Source organism: Colias philodice, chromosome 13 (genome assembly GCF_061535455.1).
Source record: "Colias philodice isolate Cphi_HAF_F1 chromosome 13, ilColPhil1 Martin Lab GWU primary, whole genome shotgun sequence".
Taxonomy (NCBI): Eukaryota; Metazoa; Arthropoda; class Insecta; order Lepidoptera; family Pieridae; genus Colias; species Colias philodice.
The window spans coordinates 7286566-7305994 of record NC_143098.1 but is presented as its reverse complement, the minus strand read 5'-3'; the positions used below and the strand labels follow the sequence as shown (position 1 = coordinate 7305994).

The window sequence follows — 19429 nt, the reverse complement described above, 5'->3', positions numbered from 1 at the left end:
TTCAATTTCCATATTCATTTATTTGAAACGTTCAATGTAATCTGCTTCTGTTGCTTTGTCAATGTTGTTCTTGTTAGTTTTTTACAAAATGTAATTCTATTAAAAATACGAAGTATAATCTATCTTATAGGTAAAAATGTCATAACCCTAAATGAACAGTGGGTATCACTTGATTTCTTTAACATAAGCATCTAGTTCTGCATCAAGTTGCTCTGCGGTGGGCACAGGTCGTTTACCGCGTGCGCCACCGCCGCGGCCACCGCGACCCCCACTACCTCGCCGTGAATTGTTTGCAGCTCTTACGTTGCCGCCGCCACCACCTGAATAAATATAACATGAATAAAGTTAACAGTTTAAACAAGAATTACAAAAAATTTGTTTCAATTTATTTTAATCAATTTAGTAGTAAAAACATTATTACCCCTATTGGAATTCCTTCTCATTGGTGGTCCACCGCCACCACTGACTGGTCTACCTCTATTTTCTGTCCTTATCGTGCTGATTTCTGATGTGGCTAATTGGATATTCATTGCACGGCCATCAAGAGGAACACCATTGTATTGTTTCATTGCTTTTAAAGCATCTGCCCTTCTTTCAAAAACTACATCTGCTGTACCTGTAGATAATAGAAATGTGTTGATATCATGATTCTTAGGATAGATAGATTTTAAATTGAATTTACTAATTATTGTACATACCTAAAGATCTGCCTGATCTATCATAGTGCACAGCTGCACTTTTTAAAATTCCAAACTCTGAGAATAATTCTTGAATATCAGAATCTGAAACTCCAAAATCTAAATTGGAAACAAGGAGTTTAGTTGGCCCAGTTGTAATGGGTGCACCTCTTTGCATCTTCCTGTCAGTGAATTCATTGAACATGTCATGTTTCCAAGTGCTGTTAACATCACCCTGAAATAGTTTTTCCTTCAAGAATCATGCCAACTGCCCGCTGCTGCCTCTTTTTGAGTTTGCACTCAAAAAAACAAATGGCGAACATTGGTTTTACATATTTTAACATAATATAGTTACAATTATGATGCACAAAAGTTGTTTTACAAACAAAAAGTAATTGATGAATACATTCATTATTTAACTACAAATAAACCACTGAATCTTTTGCACTTAGACACAAGCACTGTGCAAGTTCAAAAGCACTGTAACTGTTTTATCTGATCTCACAATTGAGCATGACACTGAAGGTTTGTCCTTTTAATAACATTGCGAGTAGTGTTGTTTTATAGCCCCATTCATTCCTGCTGCACCAGAATCTTCAAGTATTGGCATGGATAACAGCAAACAACCAGCAAACTTTTGTATGCAATCAAGACGAAAGATGCTTTGATGTTAGTGGAATAAAACTTGTAGAAATTGCCAAGAGGTAATAACCACGAATAAGACGATAATAACTTTAATTATTAGAATGAATATTTCCATCTACGCTGTCAACTCTATGTTACATTAAACAGTATATAATATGCAAGTCCATGAAGATTTTATGGCTTCGACGGACAACAAACATATTTAAAATATATGTGCTAGGTATCGGTCAACGACTCCAAGGAAGGAGAGGTTTACTACAGAATACTTGGAAAACTAGGTAGATTCATTTGCTTGACGCGTCATTCGCACGCTCGTCCGCCATGATGGAATTTAATAACCAATGTATCATCGAATTAGTTGATTTACCCTTGAATAATTTGTTGATTTGGATACTCCGCCGCGGTTTCTACCACGCATTACACCTCCAGCACGATTATTACGAAAGCCTCCACCACCTCCCCGGTTTGGTTTTCTGGTATCAAATTTTCTTCCAGCTCCGCCGCCTCTTCCTCCCTTTTTACTGGCTTTTATTATATCATCTAACGCCATATCAATTTTGTCAACCATTTTGTATAACTTGAATTAAATGAAATCGAATATTTCCACAATTTGCAATTAGGTACCTATGTACTTATTTGCTTTATTTTTTTTCAGATCATAGGTATTCACCACAACGAAACAAAGAGCCGAGAGAGAAAACCAGCGATTATGGCACCTAATCTAAAAAAAACTGGAGTGGTCTATGCCTCTATGGCTTGTCTATGGTTTATGGTCTATGAATGTGTTCGATTCCGAATGTGGTTCCGAATGATTGTTCTTGTTTTTAAAGTGTGTAACTACATGGTTTGGAATAAGTACAATAAATAGTTAATTATTATTATGTATTATTTATTTAATGAATGAATGAATGAATGAATTCTTTATTGCACACACCAGTTGAAAGAAATAACATAAAATACGATACAAACAAATTGCACAATGGGTGACCTTATGGCTACAGAGCCATCTCTTCCAGGTGACCCAACCAAGGAAAACAATGATAAAATAAGTAAAATAAGTTTAAATAAAATGTAATAAATACATCATAACTTCTCAATATAGGATGCTAGCAGCTAACTCGCGGAATGCGATTAAGCTTGTAAATCCAGTAACGTTTATATGCTTCATAGAATTCAACGCTGCAGCTGTAGTAATAGTTAGATCCACAGTTAGATCATAAATTATTTACTCCAACTGAATCTCTGTGACGCATTGCCCAATACATTAATTATTGTATGTTACACATCGACGAATTTCCACTGAAATCAACTAATTTAACGTGAATTTAACGTTTTGAGCTACTATTAAGTTTTCTGTGGTTTTGTTTTGTCTATGATTCTATTATTATTCTGTGTGATAATGTCAATTTGACGTATTGGTAATCTGTGTCTGATTTTAACTCAAACCTTTGTAAATTCAAAAAATTGCAAATCGGCTACCTATAGTTCCCTTTTCATTCATTATCAAGTTTCTTTTCATTTTTAAAATATTATCGGTATTTTTGCACACAATTATATTTAGGCATTTGTAACAAACTTGTTACAATCTTCTCATCATGGCTATGAATAAATACATACACTCTCGAAATATTTACAAAAATCCTCCAAATTTTAAGAAATTAGCTGATAATTATCCAGAATTTGCAAGCATTTCACAAATGGTAAGAGATTTTTATATGTACAGCGTTAAAAAAACAATTACATTAGTGTTTACTAATATTTTATTACTTCTCTTTTATAGGATGTTACAGGAAAAATAAGTATAGACTTTAAGGATCCCCACGCATTGCGAGTATTAACAGCTTGTTTGCTTAAATCAGATTTTAATCTTGACGTCGTAATTCCCAAGGAGCGATTGGTACCAACTCTTCCCTTAAGATTAAATTATGTATTGTGGATCGAAGATCTGCTTAATGCTATTGACCGACGGGAATCAATATATGGTATTGATATAGGTATATATCATAATATTATTTCAATGAAGTTTTATTCAAATAGTAAATTTTGGCATGTATATGTACATACATAATATGTTTGATTAGAAATGACATATTTTAGGTACTGGAGCATGTGCTATATACCCCATGTTAGCTGCAAAAAATAATAATTGGCATATGATTGGAACGGAAACAGATGATGATAGTATTAAAATTGCTAAAGAAAATGTCGAGAGGAATAACCTGGATAATTTAATAAAAAGTAAGTTTATAGCAAAGTAGCACAAGTCTCATTTTAACAAAGGTTTTTTAACTCTAAATATTATGTAATATTATGAACTCAGTCATACATTTATGATGACATAGTTACATATATATAAAAAATGAATGTTGGTAAGTGTAAAACTCAAGAATGGCTTGACCAATTATTTCTTTCACTTATTTTTTTGTTTGTTCCTTATGGTCAAAGGAAATATTCATAGCTGATATCTTTTTGAAAAAAAAAAACCGTGTGGTACCCCTACATTAAAAAAATCCTACAACATTCAATTGCGGCCTAAGAAAATAACTACATAATAATATGATGTTTACTATCAGCCCCGGCAAAAATTGTTATGATTTACTCTTATCACTTGGGGCATGAAAATTAGATGTATAGATTATAAAATTTTCTTGAATTGTGTGAATAAGAAGTATTGTTTCAGCTAGAAAGTTTATGGTCATATCATTACAGTTAGAAAAAACTCAACAAAATCTACTTTGGAGTATTTATTTGTGGAAGATACAGAACAAAAATATGATTTTTGCATGTGCAATCCTCCATTTTATGTAAATATTCAAGAGGTATGGGAATCACGAAGTCCTGCAAGGTAACATTTTAATATATTATCAGATAATTCTTTTACTATTTTGCTTCCAAAGTGCATTTAAACATTTTCTTTCTACTTTTGATCACTGGAATCATCAATCAATCAGAAATATATCACTCTTATTTGGAGTCAAAAAAATTCTTAAATTTCAAGATTGAAATGCTTTGATGCTTTTCTATGATAAACTTTGTTCAAAGGATATTCAGAACTTTAAACATAAATCATTAAAAAAAAATCTATTACCCCTAGCCCGATTCATATGGATTGATAGCAATCAAATTGATTATAAATTATTTTTGTTATTTATTTTGTATCAACAGACCTCCACCCAAAAATGGCTTCACTGGTTCACCACAAGAGCTTATTACGGAAGGTGGAGAGTTGCAATTTTGTAGACAAATGCTTGAAGAGAGTAAGAAATTAAAAGATAAAATTCTGTAAGTATAATAAACAAAAGGCAATTATAAAATCAAATTTTAATGATTAATGTTTGATAATTTATTTCTTTTTTTATTGCAGACTTATAAATATTGTCTATGCTTATATTATAAACTAGCTTGTTGTTTTTTTTTTGGTTGAATGTGCTAATCTCAAGAACTACAGATCATATTTGAAAAATACTTTCAGTGTTAGATATCCCATTTATTGTGGAAAATAATATATTATCATCACAAGGAGTGGGGACTGGGGTATAGCTAGCTAGTATAACATAATATTTTAAAATAAATTATATACATGATAATAAATGCATTTCATCATACTCCCCATTATAAACTAACAAGTATTACTGATTATTACAGTTTGTTCACATCTATGATTGGACACAAGTACAATTTAAAGGAACTTTTGTTGGACTTAAAGGCTGAAGGAATCAAACACACTAGTACAGAATTTTGTCAGGGCAGAGTCACAAGATGGGGCATAGCATGGACATACCAAGATTATGACCTCTTTAAATTAGGTTCGAAATTTGTTTTTATAAACATACATTATATTATGAGTATTTATTTAGCCTAATAATGATTTTTTTTTTATTCATACAGTTCCACCACGTGAGAAACCTAGAAAGAAAAGTTTGCCAATAACACTCATTGTTCCTAAGCTCCCTGATCAACCTTATAATATGGAAACTGTTTCAGCCAAGTTAAAAAATCTTTTAGACAATTTAAAAATTCAGCACAAGGTTATAACAAAACGAAAAAATGAATTGTGTTTAGATTTGAAAGCTTACATAAATACATGGTCTAATCAAAGACGCAAAAGAAGGCTGCTCAAGCAACTGGAAGGAAAAGCAAAGAAATCTAAACTGGATGAACCTGGAACATCTGAAGCAGAAATAAGTATTGAAACAAAAAATAATAATGGTTCTTTAATTAACAGTGAAGAGGAGAACACTTCTGCAACTGAAATAGAAAGCACAGGTAAAGTAGAAATTTTAAATGAAAATCCTCTTGCCCACGCTTTTTTAAAATTAGTTGGTAAAGAAGACACAATTACACTATCCTTGGAATATTTAAGCGGAACTTTGGGAAAAGAAGGACTTCATCAGATATTGCAATATATTAAAAATAATTGGAAATGAATTGTGTTTTATTTCAAAATTGTAATAAGCATATAAGACTTGAATAAATAAGAGGTTTGTGTTTGAAAGGATAGAACACAACATTTATTACCCAACTGCAGTAGAAGGAAGATAATGTCATGTTTTCCATTAGTACATGTATGTATGTGTATTTATTTGGCGCAACCCACAGCCACAGCAACGGTATAAATGGTTAGGGAGCCAGGTGCAAATTGGGTTCATTATTTCCTCTCAAGAGATAATTCGTCAGAAGCATCAGAGTATAGTATTATAAAGCCTCGTGAACGTCAGCTGGCGCTCGGTTGGGGGGGTGAGCGGTTGTAGCCTCCCACGCACGTAGGAAAAAAAAAATACATTCATTCATTTCCTCTCAGCTAAAAATTTGTCAAATTGTAGCTAACCCAATATCTCAACGAAAAAAAATAATCAGCTGGTTACAACGTGGTGTATTGTACGTCAGCTGGTGTCTCGAACATGAAAAAAGAACAATTATTTTCCGTGATTTCCTCTCAAACAAAAATTTACCTGATGATAGCTTATATGTAACTGTGGATAAATATATAAGTCAGCTGGCTGTATCTTGGTGGAAAAACCGTCAGCTGATACTTTGAAAGTTATTACATAGGAGTTAGACAGAAGCATCTATTGCCAATTTATATGCATCAGCTGACTAGGTTTTCCTCAACTTATTGCTAGCTGATTTTTTAACCGACTTCAAAAAAAAGGAGGAGGTTATCAATTCGGCCGGTATGTTTTTTTATGTATGTTCAAACAAACAAACTCAAACTCAAACATTCATTTATTCAATTAGACTACTATTTAGTAGCACTTTCGAATCGTCATTACATAGTATTTTTAACATTTACCACCGATTCGGAAAGCAGTATCTATGGAGAAGAATCGGCAAGAAACTCCATAGTTGCTCTTTTAAATAATGTCAATAAATTTACATAATATGTAACTTATATCTACCTAACTACATAATATGCCAAAGAACTGTCCTGTGGTTTTTACGCGACAACCCTCCATGGGTCTTTATCGTCCATATATTCCTGAATACTGTAGTACGCTCTCTGAACTAGTACATTTTTTATGTAAGTTTTAAATTTAGAACTACTAAACTCTTTAATATTGTGAGGAATTCTATTGTATAAGCGTATACCTTGACCCATAAATGAATTTTTAACTTTAGCTAATCGGAAAAATGGCATTTCAATTCTATTCTTGTTCCTTGTGCCATAATCGTGTCTAAGTCAGAGCTTTTGTGTACATGCAAGATATTATTAAATATATACTGTGATGGTACAGTAAGGATACCAGTATTCTTAAAATGATCTCTTAGTGAGTCCCGAGCACGTAAATTATATATAGAGCGAATGGCTCTTTTCTGTAAGATAAAAATAGTTTCTATATCTGCAGCCCTGCCCCACAGTAGAATTCCATAGGACATAATGCTATGAAAGTAGCTGAAATAAACCAATCTAGCCGTATCTTCATCGGTGAGATGCCTTATTTTTCGGACTGCATATGCAGCAGAACTGAGCTTACCTGCAGCGGTGTTGATATGGGCTCCCCACTGTAGTTTCTCGTCCAAACCGTTCACCGATTACTCCGAGGTTTCTGAAACGATTGACGTGATTCTTTTTTTTTTGTTTGATGCGGAATGGTGTCGAATTGGTCCCATAAAAATTCGGATTCGGATTTATTCGGATAGGCCCAGTAGTTTTTATTTTATGAACATTTTTGTCTAATCTCGATGACTTAATTGAAATGAAGCAAGTAAAGTTGATTCACTTCCTGGTAACCGATTGAGCTGAAATTTTGTATACGTATGTAAATTGGATAGCGATGAAACATTATCATGATATAGAGCTGATTTGATGATGGAATCGGAAGGTGGCCATAGGAACTCGGTAATATATTGACTCAACTTTAGGTATCGAGTTTGGGCTCGTTGGATTCGTGTTGAAAAATACACTAAAAAGTATTAAATAAAAATAACTACGTTAATCATTGATCTTTTTTAGACGATTAAATCCGTACATATGGCAAACAAACTCTTCATTTAACATTTACGAGAAATTATTTCAATCTGACTTTATGTTGACGTCCTGCAAAACTTACATCGTTGGTATATAACGACTCTGATAATGAATCGGAAAGAGAGGAAAGTGACTCAAGCCAGAGCGAAAACGAATAAATCATATTGTTCTCATTATCATGTTTTATCAAGTTTATATAATAAATATTATTTATCGAGTAACTAGTTCATTTATTGCTAATTGATTATTTAATTATTTAAATATATAAAATTATTTGATTTCATACTTATTCGTTTCAAAAATATTGATACTGAATGTTTATTTCAACTTAACTCTTATATTGAAGCGCAATGTCGAATAATTAAAGATACGTCATTTCCTCTCAGATGAAAATTTGTGAGCTGATTGTTAATATACTGATGCGATAAATAAAAAAAATCAGCTAGCAATAAGTTGAGGAAAACCTAGTCAGCTGATGCATATAAATTGGCAATAGATGCTTCTGTCTAACTCCTATGTAATAACTTTCAAAGTATCAGCTGACGGTTTTTCCACCAAGATACAGCCAGCTGACTTATATATTTATCCACAGTTACATATAAGCTATCATCAGGTAAATTTTTGTTTGAGAGGAAATCACGGAAAATAATTCTTCTTTTTTCATGTTCGAGACACCAGCTGACGTTTAATACACCACGTTGTAACCAGCTGATTATTTTTTTTCATTGAGATATTGGGTTAGCTACAATTTGACAAATTTTTAGCTGAGAGGAAATGACTGAATATATTTTTTTTTCCTACGTGCGTGGGAGGCTACAGCCGCTCATCCCCCCAACCGAGCTCCAGCTGACGTTCACGAGGCTTCATAATACTATACTTTGATGCATTTTACAAATTACCGCTTGAGAGGAACTTGGTCATAAAATCTGCTGCTGGCTCCCTAACTAAAACTTATGTCATAAAATTGTTCCCACTATGAGGGTACTGGTATAATAAATTATAATTAAACAAGTTGGCGAAATGTTTTCAATTTAAGTTCAAGGTTCACAGAACTACCACTGCTTCATAGCCCGGCCCCACACGTTCAATTTCCTGATCAATAATTCGGATCCGGAAACCATAATACCCTGCGTACATAAATATTTCACAAAGCGCACACCATTCTAATCATAACGAACGAAAAAACCTAACGGTTGGTTCGATTTAAATATTGAACCGAAAATGATCTAAAGTCTAAACTCTTCTTAAATCTTTAAAACTATGCAACGGATTTTGATGCGGTTTTTTTTAATAGATAGGTTTTAGACAAAGTGGGCGAAGCAGCGGGTTGTAAGCTAGTAGTGTAGTTATTGTAATATATACTGTGGTTTATATATCCTGTGGTAAATGCATAGACTATAGAAGTAATATAAAAAAAGGAGACGGGATGTCATGTCATTTGTCAATGTCTAAATTGTTATATGCGCGCGTATAATCGTAGCGCTTGTTTATTATTAAAATTATTTAAAAACGTTAACACGATGAAGAATTAAGTAAATTCCTATCACAAGACTCGAATAACAAACATTTTCATAAATTTTTATGTTATTTTACTCTGGAATGGTGTTATTGAATAGTTTTCACCGGTGCCTTATATATTTTGTATGTACATTAACAAATTCTGTATTTGTTCCCAACCTTGGTTAGTTTTGTGCTTGGTATCAAGGCAATCAAAGATTTCATTTTATAGATCTATCACTGATAAATTTCCTTACCATGAGCGAAGTGGGTTTTGATTGGGTTGATGAATGCGACCAAGAAAAGTCTAATGGTGTGTAATATATTTGATAATATTTAATGATTAATTCAACTTCAAGTACCAAATGTTATCTACCTCTGTGTGTTTATTTTAGGTCGCAGAGCTACTAAGGAGAAAATGAAATCAGAAAATGATAGCAGAGACAATTCCAAAAATAGAAAAAGGCCAAAACGCAATTCAGAACATGATACAAGCACTAAGACAAGGTGATGTAAGACTCAACTATTAATATTAAATAAAGACTCAACTATTAATATTTAGTGAAGTTCCAATTGCAATCCCAACTTCATTGTGATAGGCTTTATCTGTACTTATACCATCACCCATTTTTTTAAATAACAATTTTGTTGTTTTATCAGTTAAAATAAATATTCATTATTCTTTTTGCAGCAAGCCAAAGAAACCATTGGAGCTAGAATTGGACCCCCTAGTTTTACAAAGACGTCAGAAACAAATTGACTATGGAAAAAACACAGTTGGATACCACAATTACATCAAACAAGTACCTTTGTAAGTGTAGATCAAATATATTTTAGCATCTTTCCAATAATCTGGACAACAAATAATCTAAAGGAAAAATACTTTGTAATGGGATTTCATTTATACAGGGTTACAGGAAAAGTCAACCTAGATCCGTTAAGGGCATGTAGTACACATCATTTCTGAATGATTTCACTATGGAACCCCCCATCCTAAACTTAACCGTTTTCGAGATATTCGAGTTTTAATTTTTTTTATGAAAATGTCCAATTTTTCGGCTATTCAATTGAATATTTTGAATTTTTTTAAATGAAACTTTTATTACATCGTCTCAAACTTTTTGGTCTGTGTTAGGGCATGCAGAACCGAGTCCGGTTCCAAGTTTTTGAAACCCGGTTCCAAATCGAGCTCAGAACCGGGTAGAACCGGGTTACCCGGTTCTTTTATAATACCTCGGAAAAAAATACGAAATTAAACAAAAGAAACTGTAAAAGTACCTGATGGGCCTTTTATTTTACGCGGTTTGTATCTTATTTTATTAAATTAATAAAGAAACAAAATTTCAATACTTCTCTTTATTTATCAGTCTTATAAAAGTACCTTGTAACTTGTTATCATAATATCACATATAAACTTAAACCTCATTTATTAACTGCAAACTGTAAAGCAAAAAACCGGCCAAGTGCGAGTCGGACTCGCGCTCCGAGGGCTCCGAACAAACCTATTTTTTATAATGTTGTAACCATAGAAATCTAAATAACAAGACACTAGAAGTCGTAAGCGTGCGTGACCTTGTCGCCACTCTGGTGATTTGCACATCACCAGTGCATTCGTCACTGTTCAGTTGCTCTGGAGACGTATGAGTGTATACATGGTGTGTTTCAGCAATTCCCATTGCGGAAATTCTTCCACAAGTTGTAATTATACTTATAAAGGAATAATATTTCATCGGAAAATATATTTTTTTAGAAATAATGCCGTTTTTCCTTAAAATTATAGAATATTTACAAGTATTACGAGTGTCACCATAGTAATCGAAATAACAATGAATGACACATTCGACCATTCTTATTATCACGTTTGTTCGTATTGGAGCAAAAAGTCTCATATACTTAGGGATGTTATTCTAAAATAAACCGTAAATTCGTGCGTTAGGATACATATTCAAAAGCTTAATTTAATAGATAAGTTAGTTTTCACTAAAATCAAGCTGTCCAATAAAAGGCATAGTTTACTTGTGTGTACTGTTTAGCTTTCGGTTTGAATGTGTTGATTTTGGCGACAGCGGTTTTCATACGAATTATGACATTAGAGCACTTCTATGTGTCTTGTTATTTAGATTTCTATGGTTGTAACTTTAAAATTTATGTTTCTAGCAATTTTTCCTTTATCTGTGTTATAAGACGTTACTTTTACCAAATTTACAGGCTCTGTGTTCATGAGAAGTACCCTGTAGGTTTTGAGTCCCTTGCGAATGTCGAAATTTGCGAAAATTTTGCAGCATTTACGGCTGTATCTTTTGATGCGTTGGCTTGTGAGTTTGACTTTTTCACAGCATCAAGGGACCGAAGACTTACTTACTTACTCCTCTGGCGCTGAAACCCCAAAGTGGGTCTTGGCCTCTGAGACGAGAACTCTCCATCTTCCCCGGTCCTGAGCGGTCTCTTGCCAATTATTATTGGCTAGCACGCGCAGGTCCACCTCTAATCGATCGCGCCAGCGATTCTTAGGTCGTCCAACCGGCGGTCGGCCTAGGGGTCGCCCCAAGTATGCCCTCTTCAGTACTCGTTCCTCACCCATTCATTCTCCCGAGCCAACGGAGCCGTTGTGCTTTTATTTCTCTAAGTATATTTGGCTCGGCCATTAGTTTTTCTAGTTCGGCATTTGTTCGGACTCTCCAGCTTCCATCCTCTCGTCTGGTGGGACCAAAGATCTTGCGAAGAAGCCTTCTTTCGGTGACTAAAAGCTTGCGTTCTTCATTCTGGGTCAGTGTCCAGGCTTCACACCCATACGTATAAGTATTGGTCTTATGACCGTTTTGTATATACGCGATTTGGTGTTTTTGCTCAGAAGTCTGCACGCGAGCACCTTATGCAAGGCACCACATTTCAGGGTATTTTAGATACGGATATTAATTTCTTCCTTCCTGGAATGTGAGTCAGTTATAGTGCAACCCAGATATCTAAAACTAGCAACTCTTTTGTACGTCGTATCTCCAGCCGTCTTGGCGTTGAGCTCGTGTATCTCTTTACCGTTTCATGTGGAGATATTCCGTTTTGTTGGCATTGATTTTTAGTCCAACCATTTCCGCTTCTTCCTTCAAGATACTTGCGACTTCGCTCACTTCATCGCGGGTTTCACCTAACAATGCGAGGTCATCAGCATACCCAATCACCTTATGCCTTGACTTGAGTATTCGATATAAATTTCAGCTTGATACCAAAAATAAAAACATGACTGGATCATTATATGAAACAGTAAAATCAACAGCTTTTCAAATTCACGACAAATCTAATAAAAATATTTCAGTAGCCTAATTTTTGTCATTTTCGAAGCCTAATTTTTTTTTTGGTAATACACCCGTAGGAAACTTATAGCATCTAAGGTTAAACACAACCAATCAGAGCTACGCTTGAGGCGTGGCACGAAAATTCGCAATGCACGTGAGTCTGACGTCGCCAGATAAAATAAATTTGTTAAAATAATGCAGCAAAATATAAATAATACTTAATATTTTAATATTTTGGTGGGAACCGGGAGAACCGGGTTTCATACTATTCAGACCCGGTTCTCAAGATCATCAAAAAACCCGGGTTTACCCGGGTTTTTCGGAACCGGGTAAACCCGGGTGCATGCCCTAGTCTGTGTAGCGCATGTCGCGTGTATCGCGGCTGCCGAGTAGGTATACCTACTCGGCAGCCGACCGTCACGCGACATGCGCTACACAAAGCAGTGTTCGGAACCGTTCGAACAGTATCACTTTTACCGTGGTTTCATAAAACCACAACATTTTTTATTGGACAATAATATTTTTTACTTTCTTGATTTAGGCCACAAAGGACAAAAGATGACCCGAAAACACCCGACAAGTTCATGAAATACAGCAGGAGATCATGGGATATGCTAATTAGAATCTGGAGGAAAAAATTACATGAATATGATGTTGATAGTGAAATTAAAAAAGAATGTGAAGATTCTGATGACAGTGATGAATGAAATACATTTTAAAATTATTAATATTGTTTTTGTTGTTAGGCAGTTCACAATACTGCCACTACGTTTTGGTTTTTTAAATATATTATGAACAGCATGGACGTATAAAAAAAGACGGACACCGTATTACGAACAAACAACGTGAAGCCACCATAGTAAGCTAGCGATCGTGTAAAGACAATAAACACGCACACACTATCACCATAGTAAGCTAGTCGGCCGCCATTACGTCATGAACTACCGACTGATTAACTGCGTCACTGTTTCACAAAAAATATTTAAAATGCCGTCTTGCGTGGTTAAATGGTGCCGCAACAGTACAATTTTAAATAACAAAACACAAGGGATTACATTCCACAGGGAAGCAAGTTATTTCTTTTATGTTTTAATGACAAAATTATTACGGCAAAATTTATAGAAAAAAAATACAGCCGCCATTGTCATCAGGACAGCTGTTGCCATGGCAACATGGCACACACACATGGATGTTTCGCCGCCATTACTAGGCTTCACTCAATGTTTAGGCGATATACCGTCCGTCTTTTTTTATACGTCCATGATGAACAGTGAACAGAACAGAATTCTTTGTTCAGGTATTTTTTTTAAATAAGGCGAATAATTTTATAATGTTACTTTTTTCATTGAACATATTTCCACAGAAATTCTGCACACACAGTGGAATGACAAAGGTATTATATAAGTTATAAATATTAATACATATTATATAAGTATACATTTAGACAAGTGTGAAGTGAAACTAGTTTTAAGATATTAATATAGTGATTAACAAAAATAAATATTGTATTATTTTGAACTAAAAAACCCTTATTAAAATAAAAGAAGAATTAAAATTCTCACATCATTCAAACATTATTTCATTATACTATCTAATAGTTATCTACTTTGACCTACTTCATATTGGTTTGTGAAAAATCTTAAAAAAAAAATTAAACACATCTTGTTTGTTATTATGGTTACATATTGTTATGATCAATAAAAGAAAAATCAAGGTGGAACATTTTAATAGTGAATAATACTTCAGATTTGACAAAATAATAGCTATTATGCTATAAACATAGGCAGCTTGCTTAGTGCCAAGATGTTGGCACAAAAATACAGAAAATGCACCCTTAAAATATGAGCTAGTTGTCAAGTATGTGTTGCCACTGCCTTAATCAAATATAATTATATTATGACAATGGTGTAGAAGTAAAATTGAAATTGACAACATTTAAGTTATCCATTGCCTGTTTTACAATTGTGTTGTGCTTGCTCTCAGTTGCTAGACTTTGTAGTTTTTCCATATATTCATCAATGTTGCTTTCTGTTGCTCCAGATGGCCCACCTGTTTTACAGAATAAAATAATTACTATTATACTCATTTGCCATTGTGATCATATAAAAACATTAGTCCATTTCATATTCTGCAAGCCAATTAAACTAAATCATGATTTTTTTACATACACTCTTTATTATATTATTACAAAGCTGCTTTAAAATAATAGGTATAATCCATACGGGTTTGACGCACTTGGTGCACTTCTCAACTTGTACACCATGCTCAAATGGTGAACTTAGCAACTTGTACACTTCTTAAATGGTACACTTCGCGACTGGTACACGTCTCAAATGGTGCACTTCGCAAATGGTGCACTTTTTAAGATTAGTTGAGATTTGGAAAAATTGTGTAAAAATGAAAGAATTTTTAGTTTTGGATGTTTAATTTTTATAATTATGTCAACACAATAATAATAATTAAACTATACAGAATCACCTTAAACACTATAACATTTTGGGTCATTTTTATTTTTTCAAAAAATAAAAAAGTAAAACTTTGTAATTGTTACTATTTAATAATTAGGTACTTACTTATTATTACTTTTACTAATTTGTTTTTAAGAAACAGGTTATGATTTAATTTAAAGCTTTTATTTAATTAGTAATAGTTAAAAGTTAAATAATAATATTACAAAGGTTATTGATATAATATGATATTATATCATATCTTTATTATGATATTTTTTTACTGTAAATCTACTTTTTTTTGACATAATTATATTATTTTTATTATATCTGAGTCACATTTTTATTTTTGAAAAAATAAAAATGACCCAAAATGTTATAGTGTTTAAGGTGATTCTGTATATAGTTTAATTATTATTATTGTGTTGACATAATTATAAAAATGAAACATCCAAAACTAAAAATTCTTTCATTTTTACACAATTTTTCCAAATCTCAACTAATCTTAAAAAGTGCACCATTTGCGAAGTGCACCATTTGAGACGTGTACCAGTCGCGAAGTGTACCATTTGATAAGTGTACAAGTTGCTAAGTTCACCATTTGAGCATGGTGTACAAGTTGAGAAGTGCACCAAGTGCGTCAAACCCATCCATACTAATATTATAAATGCGAAAGTAACTCTGTCTGTCTGTCTGTTACTCAATCACGCCTAATCTACTGAACCAATTTGCATGAAATTTGGTATGGAGATATTTTGATACCCGAGAAAGGACATAGGCTACCTTTTATTGCGAAATATGTACCACGGGCGAAGCCGGGGCGGACCACTAGTTTCTAATAAAATAAGATCTTATCTATACATATAATAAATCTGTAGAAGGGTCAATTCTGTACATTGAAAATATTGAAAAAATAAATAGCAGGGGGTGTTACTGGATCGATACCAAACCCAAATATGTGATTAAAAATTTTTTTGTCTGTCTGTCTGTCTGTATGTGAAGACATCACGTGAAAACTAACGGTTCGATTTCGATGAAACTCGGTATAATTGTACCTTATTATCCTGGGCGTAAAATAGGATACTTTTTATTCTGGAAAAATACGTAGAAAAAAAATTAATCTTAATTTTTCAGTTTTATCCATAGACGTTGTTCTGTAGAACCGCGAACACACGTTGCGTATTATTATAGGCCTAGCCGTATTTGGGTCCAATAGATATTTATAAGATGTCATTGTCAGAGTTACTCAAAATGGAGACCATCCACGCGAAGACCGACATCCGCGCGGACGGAGTCGCGGGCGGAAGCTAGTTTATACATATAACAAGCATTAAGGTAAAATAGATTAAGAAAGATATCTGTGAATATTTGAATTGAAAAAGTAAAAAACCGATTTATGTTTATTGCAGCTGAGAAGTTAATGAACATTTTTATACTAGTACATAGACAAAAAATTTACCACTGAGGGGTACAACAGTGGATTGCAATGCTTGAACCAGTGTTGCTACTAATGCCTTATGGTGTGCAACAAGTGCTGCTGTTCTTTCAGCTGCAGCAGCTGTTTCTGCACGGAGTCTTGATGTTGCCGCACTGACTTCTTCAGCATGTCGTTGCAGAATTGCATTCTAGAGAAAATAGTATATTAACAAGTTTATAACATGTATATTGTTTTTTGTTTTAATAACATTTTTATTTATGTAATACTTTTACAATGTAATTGTAAAAATTATTATTAGTAAAATGTAACCTTACCTGTTGTTCATAATCTGAATTAGCTTTTCGCAACTGCCTTAGTTCAGACTCACGTAATTTGTTATGTTGCAAAAATTGCTCGGTGAATATTGGTATATCTGTATCACCAAGATCTTCACCCTGGATGAAAAAATTGTTATTGTTACAAAATGTTTGTAATATGTAGGACATATTATTTTAAATTAATTACAACAAAAAACATGATGAAGTTTCTTACTGAAGCTGGTGTTACACATGGCCTGGGTCTAGGTGGAGTTGGCTGACGTGATGAATTTACTATAGCCACACTGTTAGCTGTTACTGGCATACTGGGCTCTATAGCTTGTGTGGCACCTGTGTAAAAGTTATGTTAAATTGTTAACAAATAATTAGCTTCCCTAACTTAATAATGACATAATATGTATTCAAGATATTTTTAAAAACAAGTTGTGTAAAACTTACTTGTACTGTTACTGTTATCATTAATTGTAGTAGCTTGTTTGACTTTTTTTGCACTCACTGGGTCTTTAATATCTATCTGTTGCTTTCTAAATTCTTTATAAGCATCGGTTTTTTTGTACTCAGCCCATTCTTTTATGTATCTGAAATAATATGAGTTGTTGTGGAATAATTTACACCATCTTAATATTTTTAGAAATAAAGGATAAAAATAATTAAGTAAGACATCAATTAAAAGTGCAATAACCGAGGCAGAATGGCTTCTTATTTATTTGTGATCTTTGGTATCAGTTTGAGAAATGGAAAGTTTACAAAAAATATTACATTACATTAAAAATTTACATTAACATATAGGGCATATAACATGTGAATTTATTGAGAAATTAATTAATTTAATCTAAATTCATTACCTTTCTTTATCTTGATCTGCTGCATCTAAATATTGTTGTTTCTCTTCAGTAGGTAATTTACTCCATTCACTGGCCAATTGACGAGTCAATTCTGCAAAACCAAGCTCTGGTTGTTCAGCTCTTAATTGATCTCGGCGTTCATTCAGAAATCTTACATATCCTAGAAGGGATTAAAAAAACATACAATTCTGTTTATCAGAAAAGACGACTAAACAAAAAAAAATAGCTAACCAGTTAAAGGTGGTCGAGGGGCAGTCACATCACGGGGTACTTTAGGTTTCCGTTTTTTAGGCTTTTTATTTGCTTTATGTGTATTGTCCTTTGTCACTGTATTATTAGCGACATCAGATTCAGTGCCATTTGTAGGGATAGAAGCTAAATTTGTAGGATTTACATCTGTTTTCCCATTAGATGGTTTTTGTGTGTTTTCTTCGTTTTGATTTGGTTTTATTTCTGTACTTTGCGATGCTTCGGTTTCCATATCAATGTGCAATGTTTAATATTTATAGTATCGATGGAGAAAATAACTAGTACTAGACAAAATTGATAAATTATGTTTCATTCGTGAAATTAATAATTAATTAGAACATGTTTATATTATTGCTTTACGGATCTTTTGGCAATTTGCGAATTTCGGAAAGTACCTAGGTCATACTTGTAATAAATCGTCATTTGATGACAGATTATTGAATGTGTTGATTGATGCGATTATGATATTCCCCTATTTAAAATAATAATCTTACATAACTTATACCACAGACTTATACCATTAACTCAAACCGTCTGTATAAATTATTAATTACACAATCGTAACGTTATTGCTCACGCACTGACGCACTACACTAACTGTAGAAAAATATGTAAAGTTTCTAAAAAATAATGAGATCAGTCTATTGGACTCATCCTAAATTCCCTGAAAGATAGGAGAGATTTTGTGTTGGCAAACCTTGTTTCAGACCCACGCCCTTTTGACAATGTCAACCAATTGCCAAAAGATCCTTGTCTTACTATACGTTAGTTGTCAACTGACATGAGACATCCATATACCCCGTTTTCCAATTACAGAGCATAATGCGACTCAGTGCCGCACAATGCCGAATTATGCTGATGCTTAATTGGAACGTGAAACGCACCAGCAGGTTGCAAGTTCAGTGTTGAAAAAAAATATATTCATAGAGTTAGCAATAACCTCATTGGGCGTATTCAGAAAGAAAGCTTGAAACTTATAAGCGCTTATAAGCGCTTATCGGCGCTTATAAGCGCTGGTAACCCGCGCAGGAAAATATATGAACATGCGCTTATAAGCGCTGATCGGCGCCGACAAGTTCCAACAAGTTTCAACAAACTTATAACGCTTATAAGCGCATGTTCATATATTTTCCTGCGCGGGTTACCAGCGCTTATAAGCGCCGATAAGCGCTTATAAGCGCTTATAAGTTTCAAGCTTTCTTTCTGAATACGCCCATTAATGTGTAATTAAAGTGGTATACAATATAAGCTTCTTGGGCTTAGATCATTAAGTAATGGATAACACTCGCAGGCGTTTCCCCTTTTGCCGAGGTATAAGATTATTCGAATCGAAAAATCTTATGCTTTCATAAAAACTACTTGCGTAATCGATTACAAACACTCTGCGTATTCGTAAAACATTGAAAGGACGTCTGCGAGTGCTCCGCTAAAAATTCCGTTTTGCACTGTCAAGTCTTGCAGAAGCAATTCAAACATGCCGAATATTAAAAAAGATGGAATAACCTTTAATTTGTGTATATTTTTTTATGTTTTTAACGTACATTTCTAATTAAAT

The 19429-nt window shown here is 33.5% G+C and overlaps 4 protein-coding genes across 7 annotated transcripts; 2 read left to right on the top strand and 2 right to left on the bottom strand.

The window, feature by feature from the left end:
- Positions 1-2048, bottom strand: Ref1 (RNA and export factor binding protein 1). Of its 2 annotated transcripts, none has more exons than XM_089702503.1 (4): positions 1690-2048; positions 699-927; positions 422-616; positions 1-320 (listed from the first exon to the last, which is right to left on the bottom strand). In XM_089702503.1, exons 1-4 carry the CDS (start codon positions 1888-1890, stop codon positions 166-168), a joined length of 780 nt encoding a protein of 259 aa, XP_089558629.1. In that variant the 5' UTR covers positions 1891-2048; the 3' UTR covers positions 1-165. The 2 variants fall into 2 exon arrangements, with proteins under 2 accessions (XP_089558629.1, XP_089558630.1); XM_089702504.1 differs by having other exon boundaries at positions 699-912; positions 1690-2045.
- A 316-nt stretch (positions 2049-2364) lies between these two features.
- Positions 2365-5750, top strand: LOC149483458 (U6 small nuclear RNA (adenine-(43)-N(6))-methyltransferase). The gene is made up of 7 exons (XM_089702502.1): positions 2365-3022; positions 3103-3316; positions 3420-3560; positions 4032-4167; positions 4488-4604; positions 4968-5128; positions 5211-5750. The coding sequence occupies exons 1-7, from the start codon at positions 2918-2920 to the stop codon at positions 5747-5749; spliced, it is 1413 nt and encodes a 470-aa protein (XP_089558628.1). The 5' UTR covers positions 2365-2917; the 3' UTR covers position 5750.
- Positions 5751-9247: 3497 nt separating this feature from the next.
- Slbp (Stem-loop binding protein) lies at positions 9248-13983 on the top strand. Of its 3 annotated transcripts, XR_016316494.1 has the most exons (6): positions 9248-9432; positions 9521-9601; positions 9684-9795; positions 9980-10099; positions 13120-13384; positions 13857-13983. XR_016316494.1 is itself a non-coding variant. In XM_089702501.1 (4 exons), the coding sequence occupies exons 1-4, from the start codon at positions 9547-9549 to the stop codon at positions 13283-13285; spliced, it is 453 nt and encodes a 150-aa protein (XP_089558627.1). In that variant the 5' UTR covers positions 9248-9546; the 3' UTR covers positions 13286-13983. The 3 variants fall into 3 exon arrangements, 1 of the variants encoding a protein (XP_089558627.1); XR_016316493.1 differs by having other exon boundaries at positions 9248-9601; XM_089702501.1 differs by having other exon boundaries at positions 9248-9601; positions 13120-13983.
- A 304-nt stretch (positions 13984-14287) lies between these two features.
- Positions 14288-18581, bottom strand: Hmg-2 (High mobility group protein 2). The gene is made up of 7 exons (XM_089702500.1): positions 17857-18581; positions 17626-17785; positions 17219-17358; positions 16995-17110; positions 16778-16897; positions 16485-16650; positions 14288-14627 (listed from the first exon to the last, which is right to left on the bottom strand). The coding sequence occupies exons 1-7, from the start codon at positions 18104-18106 to the stop codon at positions 14473-14475; spliced, it is 1107 nt and encodes a 368-aa protein (XP_089558626.1). The 5' UTR covers positions 18107-18581; the 3' UTR covers positions 14288-14472.
- Between the last annotated feature and the right edge of the window lie 848 nt (positions 18582-19429).